The sequence below is a fragment of the Mus caroli genome, chromosome 5 (assembly GCF_900094665.2).
Source record: "Mus caroli chromosome 5, CAROLI_EIJ_v1.1, whole genome shotgun sequence".
Lineage (NCBI taxonomy): Eukaryota > Metazoa > Chordata > Mammalia > Rodentia > Muridae > Mus > Mus caroli.
In genome coordinates, this window is record NC_034574.1 from 135,605,997 (window position 1) to 135,619,239 (window position 13,243).

At 55.0% G+C, this 13,243-nt stretch overlaps 1 protein-coding gene across 1 annotated transcript in view; it reads right to left on the minus strand.

Annotated features, from left to right (window-relative positions):
* Positions 1-1,272: 1,272 nt before the first annotated feature.
* The window catches only part of Fbxl18 (F-box and leucine rich repeat protein 18), a 23,539-nt gene continuing 11,568 nt past the window's right edge, over positions 1,273-13,243 (minus strand). Inside the window, exons 4-5 of the mRNA XM_021163851.1 lie at positions 8,202-8,420; positions 1,273-1,966 (exon numbers count right to left, since the gene is read on the minus strand). Coding sequence (XP_021019510.1) covers positions 1,810-1,966; positions 8,202-8,420 — 376 coding nt within the window. The 3' untranslated portion in view covers positions 1,273-1,809. The remainder of the gene's footprint in view (positions 1,967-8,201; positions 8,421-13,243) is intronic.

The following is a 13,243-nucleotide window of genomic DNA, read 5'->3' on the forward strand; positions in this document are numbered from 1 at the left end:
GTGGCCCTCAGGTGCCAGCTTAATGTTCTAAAGACATGCTCACCCTTCTTCTCAACTGGAAGAAGTGGGTTCCACCATCTTTGGGTCCCTTGTCTACAGCCGTGGGACGTCTGCCCCCTGGAACCTTGGCAGTCAGTCCAACGGCCTGCAGTGGCAGGAAGGGACAGGGCAGGCCTGGGAGGGTAAGGGCTCTGGGTGTGGGCTGGGTGTCCCTGGGATCAGCCTGCAGACAGACCAATCCCTCTGGCTAGGAGTTAAGATCGCTCAGCCACAGGACAGGGAGGAGCACCGTGGGCTCTGGAGAGAATCGAGGATCCCCTCAGGCAAGAGGCTGGCTGAGGGGGGAGGGCTTGGCACTGGAGACCCCATGTAAACACTGAAGCTAGAATGGCAAGGGCCAGACAGAGGTACAGTTCTTGGGGCCTGGGTCTGAGGGCTGTTTCCCTAACACTGTCCCCAGAGCTGGGTCTCCCCAGGCACAACCTAGTGCTGCTCCTCACCAGCAAGGGATGCTGACCGGGAGACAGAAGATGTGAGGGCAGGCTGGGTCTGAGGCGGTCACCAGCAGTGAGTGAGGCCTGGTGGGCGGCACGGCACGGACTGAGGTGTCCAGGCTGGAAACCACCTGGATCAATGTCCACATGTTGCTGGAGCCCGGGGGAGGCCCAGATGGGAGTCAGTGGATCAATGCCACCACACGCTCTCACACACCACACACTCTCTCTCGTATGTCCCCTCTAGGGGCTACTGGCTCCGTCTCGCTGGCGTGAGAGACGCATGAAGCCACAGACACTGGCTTCTCCTCTAGCTTTGTCTGTCCTTTGTTTTTCATTTGTTGAGATTGAAACAGAGTCTTATGTAGCCCAGGTTAGCCTCTACATCAATTATGTAGCTGAGGGTGACTCACACTTGTGTCCTGACCTCTGGAGAGCTGGCATCACATCCTGTGGATGGAACCTGGGGTCCATGCCCACACACTAACTAAAGCAGTGCTCTTGGTGGATTTTGTAAGGACTAAACAGGTAGGCGCTCCCTGCTCCAACCTACGCCCAATGCTGGCTTTGACTGTATTCAGCTATCTTAATGGGGCCAGAGGTTGTGGCGTTCCTGGAGGGCATTCAGAGCACCACAGCACCGACTGTAAGGAGAGGTGACCACTTGTGAGACACAGGCTCAACTCCTCAGGCTCAGTTTGGGGGTGAAGCCACCCCACAGTCCCTGCTTCAGGGGACTCTCTGGTATCACTGAGGTGAAAACATCCCGGAGACATCATTGGGTTAAACATTTTTTTTGTGGTGGGGATGGCAGCCAGGGCCTCGCACACACTAGCTCTGCCACTGGCCCACACCCTAAATGGAGCTCAACAGGGAAAGGAGCCACAGGCTCACAGACAGCATTCGCCAATTTCACAGTGACAGCCCGGCCCACCCTGACTGCACGTGACTGAGCTCAAGTGTAGATGGCCATGAACAAAGGAGCAGGCTAGAGTCCCCAGGCTGAAGCAAGTGAGAGGACTGGGGACCGCAGCCCACAAGTCCCCCCCCCCCAACACAGCCAGGCCCTGAAGGGCAGCCTGGCTCATCCATGGCCCATTCGTCCATGGCTCACCAGATTACTTCTTGTCACTGTACTCATGAGAGTGACAGAGAGAATCCCGGGGGACTGGGGTGAGTGTCTCAGGGGAACTGGAGACTTTCTTCCCGTCACGGAACAAGGCCCTACTGTCTGCTGGCTTCTGGCACCCTCGTGGAGACTCAGACAGAAGAGGCTCTGGCGACAGGAGTGGTGGGCGGGCTGGCCAGGGTCCTCTCACCACCACAGGTTGGGCGGTTCCTCAGCCACTCGGCTTTTGAACAAGGTGATCTCGTCCAGGTGCAGCATGGGGACATCTCGGATGACATCTGTCAGGCCTTCGTGGAGCAGGGGGAAGATGACGACGTTCAATGCGGGCCTCTCAGCCTGGAAACTGAACCAGAGATCAGCCGTTAACGGGGTGTGGGCCGAGGACGCAGCTGGGAAGGCACAGCACTCCGTGAGCCACGGGAGACCTGGGGGCTCAGTGTCCAGCACGGATGCCCACTCTACGCTAAGCCATCAGATTCCCCGAGCCAGAAAGCACAGCAGCAGTCCGGGGGCTGAGGCTGGACTGCAGGGTTTTAGCGCCTAGAAGCCGAGCTGCTCTTAGAGAGCACCTGGGTTATGATGCTCACAGCTGTCCAGTCCCAGGAGCTCCAACTCCCTCCTCTGAACCTCTGTCCACACCAAGTACACACATGATGCACAGACATACATGAAGGCAAAACACTCGTGCACATAAAATAAATATATAGAAAAAGAGAATACAGTTTCTGCCAGGCCGCGCATGCTCAGTAGGTAGAATGGCAGCCTAGCATCCTCGAAGCCTCTGTTAACCAGGGTATTTCCATAGTCCCAGCATTCAGGAGATGTAGGCTGGGGGTCAGAGGGTCAGTTCATCCTCAGCTACACGCTGGGTTTGACATCAACCTGGACTACACAAAGCCCTGTCTCAAAACAAAAACACGAGGTAGCCTTGGTGTGCATACATTTAATCTCAGCATTCAGAAGGCAGAGGCAGGAGGATCTCTGTGAGCTCAAGGCCAGCCTGGTCTACATAATGAGTTCCAGGAGAGCCAGGACTACATAGGGAGACCCTGTCTCAAACAAAACAAAACAAAAATGTAAAGAGAAGCAGAACTCACTTGGAGTGAGGTGAGGGGTGGGGAAGGCAGAACGCTCTGCTTGGCCTGACATTCAAAGTCATCGCCTCTCTGCCCACAGAGCTCCTGTTAGCAGTCTTGGGAGTAACAAAGCGGGAAATACCTTCCCACACTGACGAAAGCAGACAAGACAGGATTCAGATCAAAGCTGAGGGAGGCACAGGGTCAGCCCTGGAGGGAGACAGCCCCACACTATTCTCCATGGGTGGCTACCGTCTAAGCACCCACACAACCTAGCCACCCTCAGACCCAGGCAGCAGTGCGACCTAACTCATCTGGAAAACTAGAGACTCTAGGGAGCGGGGACTAAAATCCAGCTCAGTGGTTAAGATGAGGACCCAAGTTGGTTCCCAGCACCCACGTGGTGGTGGCACAGCCATCTGTAACTCCAGTTCTGGGGGAATTCAGAATCCCCTACTGGCCTCTGCAGGTACTGAACCCATATGCACATACACAGCCACAGAAGCACGTAAAAATTAAGAAAAAAAAAACAACTGAAGACTGTATTTTTTTGTTTGGCTAGGAGGTTGTTTGTTTTACTTTTCTCTTTTTCCTTTCGTGTTTTTAATAGTCTCCTTATCTTCATTTCCTGTGCATTGCTAGGCATGTCTGTGTGAGGGTGCTAGATCCCTGGAACTGGAGTTACAGACAGTTGTGAGCTGCTGTGTGGGTGCTGGGATTTGAACCTGCGTCCTCTGGAGGAGCAACCAGTGCTCTTAACCACTGAGTCATCTCTCCAGCCCTTGTTTTTGTTTTGTTTTTCGAGTCAGGGTTTCTCTGTGTAAATTTGGCTGTCCTGGAACCTGCTGTCCTGTAGATCAGGACTGGCCTTGAACTCACAGAGATCCTCCTGCCTCTATCTCCCAAGGCTGGGATTTAAGCTCTGGGATAAGGACAGAATTCCCAGGTCAGATCACCTTTAGCTCCACATCCAGACAGACAGACCCACCAAGTGAACACCAGACAACATCTTCCCTTCTGAAATGGCCTGTGCCCCCCGCCCCATGCTGCCAACGCTATGGTGGGGCCCACGCACCTTGGCCATCTTCTACAGGCCTCATGCGGTTCCCAGCTCCTGGCTTCTGAATGTGCTCAATGGAGCTGGGACTCAGCAGCCACCTAGATCAGCATCCAGGTCACAGGTCTCCCCGCTGAGCCAGCAGCGGCAGACCCACATGGTAGGCTTGCCAGGTGAGAACACCCCAACAGCCTGGTCTAGGGCTCCCACACAGAGGGGTGCCACACGGTGTGACTGGGCAGCTCCCAGACTCCAAATGCCACCTACAGAGCCACTCCTGCTGTGGAGCAGCTTGGGCTGCAGAGCATCAGAAACCCTGTGTTTCTTGTTTGTTACTTTTTAACTTTCCTGAGACAGGCTTTCACTGACACTGCATGCTTCCCAGGTTGGCCTCAAACTTGTTATGAAGCCAAGGGTGACCTTGAACTTTGGATCCTCCTGCCCCCACCTCTCAAGTGCTGGGATTATAAACCTGAACCACTATGCCTAGTTTGTGCCATGTGGGGACTGGAGCCTAGGGCTTTGTGCACGCCAGGAGAGCCCTCTACCGACCAAGCCTCATCCCCCAACCTGATTCCACTCTTTGAAACTGACATCCAAGCCAGACTTAAGCAATCCCCTGCTCCATCTGAGAGCACTTCTCTGCAGTCTGCAGACCTGTTTTCCCGCATGGGGAATCACATGTGCACACTCAGCTTTGAGCGCGGCCCCCGAGGCTGCCAGGGGCCAGAGCTTGCAGAGCACAGCAGCAGAGGGGCAGTTGTTAACTGTGGTTCTGGCAAGCTGGAAACTTACAGAAAGAATGCCCCCCATGTCTACATGGAACACCAGCGGGGCTGGAGCAGCCAGGTGGCCTTCCAGGGCCATTTGCCCAACATACGGGGACAGACACAAACATACTTTAAGATCCCACATGGAGCCGGGCGTGGTGGCGCACGCCTTTAATCCCAGCACTCGGGAGGCAGAGGCAGGCGGATTTCTGAGTTCGAGGCCAGCCTGGTCTACAAAGTGAGTGCCAGGACAGCCAGGGCTACACAGAGAAACCCTGTCTCGAAAAACCAAAAAAAAAAAAAAAAAATGGCCGGGCGTGGTGGCGCACGCCTTTAATCCCAGCACTCGGGAGGCAGAGGCAGGCGGGTTTCTGAGTTCGAGGCCAGCCTGGTCTACAAAGTGAGTGCCAGGACAGCCAGGGCTACACAGAGAAACCCTGTCTCGAAAAACCAAAAAAAAAAAAAAAAAAAGATCCCACATGGGAAGACAGTGCCAACTGGGCCTCAAGAGAATGACATGGCCACCGCAGTGGACGGCAGACCTCTGTCACATTACCCTGAGAGGAGCTGGAGGACAGCGCCTCACACTGCACTCAGGATTGGGATTCCTGAGTCTTCAGACCGGAGGCTGTGAGACATGACCACAGATGTCAGGTCTGTAACTGCTCCAGGCGAGCAGTGACCTCACCTTCACTTTGCTACTGTCTGGGGTTGTGCCAGGTCTATCACGTGTGCTTCTGGGCTCAGGCCCTGTTGCAGGGAGGAGACAGGACCTGGAGAGGTCCCATATGGGGTGCAAGCTGTTATGCCTAGGTCATGTGGCAGCAGGCAGACATGAAGAGGAAGCCTTCCAGGAAGCCGATGGCACTAGGTGGGATGATTGGCAGTGGTTCCCATGTCGTGGCTCACCCAGGGTGGGCAGGGATGGGTCTGTCATGGACAGGTTCCAGTTGTGCCTGGGAGATGAGGCTGCTCCCAGAGACAAGGTTGGGAGGAGCCTTGGGGTCTCAAGGCTCGACCTCCACAGTGCCACAATATCACAGTGCCACAGTGACCAGAGGACACAGGGCCCTCCCCATTCCCAGGGTTTGCAAGGCCTGGCCCAAGTGGGAGAGCCCAAGGAAGCAGGGATGAATGAGGGATCCTTCCCTGCTGAGTCTGAAGTGGGGGTGAGAGAGAGAAGTACAGGGTGGGCTTATCAGTGCATGGCTCAGACCCTGACGCAACAGCACTGTGGACAGACAGCAGCAGGCAAGGCAACCATGCATCAGGTAGACCAGCACAAGTTTCTAGGGAAGACGGGAAGCTGGACCGGTACGGTGCTGAGATGTGTGGGCATTGGGTAAAGCGGAACTCTGATAGTCCCTGCTCACCAGCCTGGGAGGCCACTAACCCCCAAGGTCCACCAGGAACCTCTGTCACTGAGTCTGGACCCCAGGAGCTGAATTCAGACCTCATATGAGGCCAAAGATGCCCAAATAGGGGAGGGACTTGCAGAAGAACACAGCCCCACATCCAGTGGGCTGCATGGTGCAACAGGAGAGAAAAGGAGCTGGCATGGGGCACACGCAGCTCATCCTGGTACTGGGGAGGGTTGAGATGGCAATGCCCAGAATGGCACCAAGAAGCAGGAAACCCCAAGGCTGAGACGTGGCTCAGCCAGCAGACTATTTGCCTGACGCTTCCAGGCCCCAGCATGGCATAAATCTAACGTGGCAGTGTATGCCTGTACGACAAGACCTGAGAAGTAGAGAGCGGGCATCAGAAGGTTACGTTTATTCTGGTTATTCTTCTCCATGTTAGTGGCTAGTCTGGGCTACTTGAGACTCAAAAGAGAGAGACAGACAGACAGGCAGACACGGGACACAAAGCCTGAGGACAAATGTAGTCACCACACTGTGCAGGCATTAGACACAGGCAACCTAAATATAGATACATCCTGTGAGGTGGGAGAAGCCAAATCCAACCCCACAACATGAAGCCCCCGAGCCAGTTAAGGAAGGTATGCAACTCAACTGCCCAGGGACCCGAGGCACGAGCACAGCCTGGCACGGGGATCCTGCCAGGAACCGACAGTGCAGTGCAGGGAGGAAGGGACCCCAGTCTTGCTGGCCGAGAGCTCCATCCACCCTGCCGGGTGAGGTGCTGGGAGTTCAAGAGTGGACTTCACTGAGCGTCCCTGAGTTCTCCAGGCAAGAAAAGCAGAGAATTGGGGGCTGCTCTGTGTGGCTGAGGCAGGAGGATTGCCACAAACTTCAGGCCAGCCTGGGCTACCCCAAAAGTGCTCTATACCTATAACCCCAGCACTCAGGAGATGGAGGCGGGAGGATACGGAAGGGAAGGTCGTGTCCAGCATCACAGTGGACTCAAGGCCAGCCTGAGCTACAAAAACCCTGTCTAAAAAAAGTTCTTCTTAAGCTAAACAAACAAAAGAAGCTTCAGGAAAGACTACAGACAGTGAGGTTACTTTTCACAGACACCCTAGGCACCGGGTGGCTGGCTGCCAAGAGCAACACTGCCACCTGCTGGACGCCTGCAGCTCAGCGCCCTGCACAGCTGAGCTGACTGTAAGACCCAGAAAGGCTGCTGTCACCGTGGGGGAGGGGTGTGCAGCAGAGCCACCACCCTGCAGATGGCAAGGCGGCAGCAGAGGCCTCCACAGAACAGCCTCTCTGCCAGTCTCTAGGGCTTTGCCCAGCCCCGAGGCTGCCAGCAATAGCAGAGAGGAAGGCTTTGTGCTGGCCTGCGTCAGGACTCAGCGTTTGCCCTGAGGGGTTTCTTACCGACCAGCCACTCTCTCTTTACTTACACTGTCTTAAGACAGGGTCTCATGTAGCCCAGGCTAGCCTCAAACTTGTTATGCAGTAGAGGACTTGAATCCTGCCTCCATCAGCAAGTGCTGGGATCATAAGCATGTGCCAACACATCTGTGGTACTACAGAGACTGAGATCTGTTTATGTATGTATGTATGTGCATGTAATGTGAGCTCACATAAGCTTAAATGCCTCACATCTATACAGCTGCCCAAAGTGGCCAGGAGGGGCCAGGAGATATCCTGGCTGTCTTGGAACTTGACCTGTAGACCAGGCTAGCCTCTGCCTCTGGGGTGTTGGCATGTCCCAGCTGCAGTAAGATGACTTCTGAGTCACCTCTCCAGCCCCATGTTGTAAGAACTGACCCAGGGCTTAGCGTCAGCTGGGCAAGCACTCTACCAACTACGCTAGACTCCCAGCCCCTTACTTGCTTGTTGAAATGGCCTTGCTTATAGGCCAAGCTTGCCTTGAATTCACCAAGTACTCCACATTCCCACTTCCACCTCAGCTTCTGAATTGCTGGGAGTCCAGCCTTTACAAGGATGAAGGAAGGGTCAACAAGTCCTTCTTGGGCCCACATCAGACACAGTAAACTAAAACTTTGGCTTCTAGACTCCAGGATAAACTCTGTACCTGAGGCTAGCCCTAACTCCTGGGCTCTTTCTGCCTCAGCCTTCCATGGCTGAGACCAGAGACTATCCATGGGAACTAGTCCCCTGCAGCAGGCCAGGCCCTCTGATCATGCTGCTAGAATCTGGTGCTCCATCTCCCCAAAGTCGGTAACGGGCTGAGGACACTGAGTCCTGGGGACAGCAGTACTGTCTGAGACCTCCCGGCCAGCTGCCGTGCCTTGCCACTCACCTCCGGAGGAGCGACTGCTGCAGGCTCTTGCAGGTGGTGAGGGATTCTCCGGTGAACATGTGACACATGACGACCTGCAAGCAACGGGCCATAAAGGCCAGCACGGCATCTGGCTGCAGGGTGCCGCTGCGAGACACCAGGCACAGGCGCTGCAGAGACGAGCACTGGCCCAGCGCCTGGAAGAACTGAGCGTTGGCATTGAAGTAGGGCTGCTCCAACCTGCAGAGAGATGGGTGTGAGCTGTAGGGACTTGACTCCAGGGAGGAGTGAGGCTAGCCACTGCCTACAAACCTGCCAGCATGCACCAGCTCAAGGCTATCACATCCCATCTTCGGTATGCCCTACCCCCGCCCCCCCATTCTCACACAGCCACAGCCACACCTGCTGGCCTTAGGGGACTCACATGCAGCTACCCTAGGGAGCCGATCTGATGGCAGAGATAGATCAGCCACCTGGACTTTTTTTTTCAATGCTGGGAACTGAACTTAGACCTCACATACACTAGGCAAGCACTTCACCACAGAACCGTACACCCAGCCCTTTGGATTTTAAATCTTAGATGGGGTCTCGCTCCGGTGTCCTGGCCAGCCCTGAATTTAGTTTCCTTCTGCCTTAGCTTCGCAGGGTGAGAAAGTGGCAGGCAAGAGGGATGCAGGGTCATGAGCAGCAGAGAGAGCGAGCGAGAGAGAGAGAAGAGAGAGAGAGAGAAGAGAGAGAGAGGAGAGGAGAGAGGAGAGAGAGAAGAGAGAGGAGAGAAGAGAGAGGAGAGAGAGGGGAGAGAGAGAGAGAAGAGAGGAGAGGAGAGAGAGAAAAGAGAAAGGAGAGAGAGAGGGGAGAGAGAGAGAAGAGAGGAGAGAGAGAGAAGAGAGAGGAGAGAGAGAGAAGAGAGAGAGAAGAGAGGAGAGGAGAAGAGAGAGAGAGAAGAGAAAGGAGAGAGAGAGAAGAGAGAGAGAGGAGAGAGAGGGGAGAGAGAGAGGAGAGGAGAGGAGAGGAAAGAGAGTAGAGAGAGAGAGGAGAGAGAGGGGAGAGAGAGAGGAGAGGAGAGGAGAGGAGAGGAAAGAGAGGAGAGAGAGAGAGGAGAGAGAGAGGGAGAGAGAGAGAGAAAGAGAGAGAAAGAGAGAGAGAGAGCACCGAGAGAGAGAGCGCAAGCGAGCGCCAGCCCATCCCAATGCTCCTAACAGCATGGGGTGGAAGCCCAGTGCCAGGCAGCAGTAGCTGCCACCTCCACCACTAGGTGGCAGTATGGACTTGCACTAAAGCCCAGGTATCCCCGGGCTTAGTTATACACCGTGTCCTGTACATACTTTCAAACCTTTTTCTAAGTAGATAGCCACTTACAGAACTTTCCCCTAAAAGATGTTATCTGTCACAGAGGTCAACCAGTCACCCTCCAATTGTGGGGCCAACGAGCCCTTACCCTCTCCCCCGTGAACAAGGCTGGTTAGCACCCAGCACTGCTGGGGAACTATCTAATGTGGGTACCATCTGACACCTGAGGGTAGGCAGAGAACAAGGAAATGGGACCCACCCAGATTGGGCCACGTTCCACCTCCACGTCTTCCCAGCTGGCTCAAACTGCCAGCCAGCAAGGACATGCCGCTCTGAGGTGACTGCACCTCTCCCCTCTGATGCTGCACTCTGAGCCAGGCGGGATGAGGGAGAAGGTACCCCAGAGACTGTGCCAGGCCTGGCTCAAGTGGCTCTTGCTTCCGCCCAGGCAGCCTAGGGTGACTCAGGGGAATGCTCCACCTCCAGTGTGGGTAAGATGGCACCCTTTTCTGCCTGACACGTGATCCTCTCGCCATAGGGGTGCACTCCAAACCCACATCTAGAACAACCTGTCCTTGTGGCACCTCCACCCCACAGGCAGCCAGGCTGGTACCAGCTCAGGTTCATGGTAGGCTGAGGTGGAGGTGGTAGCAGGTGAGCCTGGGATTCCCAGGGCTGCCACCAGAACACCACCACCACCATCCCCAGGTAAATAAAGGTGTCCCTTAAAGCTCCCATAACCCTAGGAAGCAAGCCCAGAGCACACACAGCCTCCTGAGCCTATAGCTAGCTCCTGCCACCTACTGCAGCATCTCTGGGCACGCCTGCCTCGGAAGGCAGCGATCCAGAGGAATGGGGCCATTTGGCTGTGTTCTGGAAGCCTGTGTGTTCAGAACAGGCAGTACCTTACACAGCAGACGGCTCTGTAGCTGCAGGCGCAGGCTGGAGCCTGGGGATGCCACATGAACTGTGATCAAGCTCTTGGGAAGACCCACGAGACGAATTCATCTCCAGTCTTGCAGGACTCCCGTGATGCACACATGGCCCTGCCTCTGGAAAGGATGCTAGCTCTCAGGGACAAACCAATAGACAGCCCAGGCTGGCCTGGAACCCAGTCTTCCTAGTTCAGCTTCCTGAGAGCAGGGATCATAGGTGTTCACCACCATGCCTACTGCAAAAACACAAGGTTTGATGGACAGGTGGGAAACAAACATGGGGGGAGGGTGCAGGGGGAGCAGAAGATCTAGAAAGATCTTGGCTCTAAGAGATTCAAAGGCTCCCTCTGGCTCCCTACTGGGTTCCTTGAATCTATAAAACCAAAGGAAGTAGGTGATAGCAGTGGCCAGCAGAGGTCATCCGCCAAACAACAGTATTCTCTGATCCATCTTTCCTTTCTCTTCTTTCTTTTCTTTTTTTGAAACAAGACAGTCTCACACAGCCCAGCCTGGCCCAAACTCTGTAGCTAAGCATTAACTTGAATTTCTGACCCTCCTCCCTCTGCCCATCCCCCAGTGCTGGCTTCGCAGGTATCCTAGCACACCCAGTTTATATAGATAGTACCGAGGATGGAAGGCCTCTATGACTGAGCTTCAGGCTCAGCCAGGATCTCTACACATTTGCCTTTCAGGCAAACAATGACTATGCATGCGCTAACTGTGGCTTCAGGAAAGGCCAGGGGTGTGGCAGGCCAGGCACAGGAAGACAAAGGTGTGAGAGACACCACAAAGGAAGCAGGGGAGACGGAGGGAGGGAGGCCCGATGACTGGTGACCGCACAGATGCAGCCAGGGGGAAGGCATTCATCTGTCAGCCGCCTGGGAACTGCGGAAGGCGGTTGTGAAAGGGAGGAGGGCCGCTGCTGTAGTTTGCCCGCTACAGCTACAAAGTTTCCACTAATGCAGAGGGGAGCCCGAGGCTTACATCTGTGTTGTCTTTGTTGTTGCTAACAATAGGATTTGTGTAGCCCAGGCAGGCTTCAAAGTCACTATGAAGCCAAGGATAACCCTGAACTGCCTCTACCTCCAGAGTGCTGGGATGTCAGACATGCAATCTCTATATTTGATTGGGCTTTTGTTTGTTGGGGTGGGAGCTGTTGTTGCTTTTGTTCTTCTACCACTGAGCCACACCTCAAGCTGTCTTACTCTAGCCCAGACTGACCTCGAACTCAAGGTAAAGTCCCAGCCTTAGCCTCTAGAGGTGGGAACTGCTCCCTACAGTCACAGCACCTCCATTTCCTTCTGCTTCCTTTGCGATGTCTGTCACACTTGGGAGCCACAGTTAGTGCATGTGCCACCACAATCAACTGCCTGGGACCCCTAAACTGGAGGAACAGGAAAGCCCACAGGCAGGTTCCTAAGGCAAGTGTAGCGGGAAGGCACAGGACCCAAGCACATGGATACCCAGGTATGGATACCAGCCCTGTCTACTGAGATGACCTGGGCTGTGGGTCTGCTCAGCTGAGCATCAGTGGGTGCAGCAGGGTGGGTGACCAGACGGGGCGTCAGACTTAGACAGTCTAAGCATGGCTGTGCTCCGAGGAGAACCACAGGCTAGCCAGGCAGCTATGGAAGTGAGCAACCCAGGACCAGCGGGCTTCCTGTCCTGCTGAAGGCCAGGAAGGAGACAGCGAGACGAACAGGAACTGCCCTGTCCACCCTCATCCTCCCTTGTGGGTCCTGAAGCCAAAGGGAAGCTCTGGCTTGGCTTGACAGGTGAGATGCTTCCTGCTTCTGATTAGATACCAGCATCCATGGATGTTGTGGGGGAAAGGTCAGCTTCAGGCCCAGCCCTTAGCACAGCCCCTGTGTTGGCTAGGGTCATCTGAGAGGAGGCACTTCAGTTGAGAAGATGCCTCCCTGAGATCCGGCGTAAGCAGAGGAACCTTCAGGGTTTTTTTTTTTTTTTTAAATTAGTGATTGGTGGTCCCATCCCTGGGCTGGTGGTGATCAAGGTGTTTAATCACAGTAACAGAAACCCTAAATAAGTCAGGCATCAATGCAGCAGTACCCACACCAGAGAGAATGACAGCAGCAGACAAGAACCCTTAGGCTAAGGGATGACTTCGAGACCTCACCGGAGCCTCCACCCACCCGCCAACACCAATGGACTGGCAGGGTCCTTAGGTCCTACCACTTCCGGCCTGCCCAGAAGCGAGGCATACATATGTCCTTCACAAACCTAGGATGGCAGAGCACGCTATCCTCCCAGAACAGAGACGCAGAGGCAAGACAGTCAGAAGTTCATCCCCCTCAGCTATGAGGCCAGCCTAGGACACTTGAGATTGTCCCAGAAGAGAAAAGGAATGCTTACAACCTAAGTATGGTGGGCCACACCTGCGATCCCAGGCGCTCTGGGTAGAGCAGTAGGAGGACCAGGAGTTCATTGCCCTCCTGGATGACAGAGTTCAAAATAAGCCCGAGCAACTTGCTTAAGGTAAAGAGAGAGCCGGAGACAGGGCTCAGTGGTGCTTTGCTTCCCTAGAGCATGCAAGGCCCTCACTGTCTGGAAAGAAGGCCATCAGTTAGAGACCACCCTGGGCTAGACAGAACCTATCTCAAAACCCAAGAACTAGGAGGTGTGGCTCAGTGGTAGAGCCCCTGCCTAGAATCCCCCAGTGAGGGGCTGGGGGCGTGGCTCAGTGGTAGAGCCCTTGCCTAGAATCCCCAGGGAGGGGCTGGGGCAGTGGCTCAGTGGTAGAGCCCCTGCCTAGAATCCCCCAGGGAGGGGCTGGGGGCGTGGCTCAGTGGTAGAGCCCCTGCCTAGAATCCCCCAGTG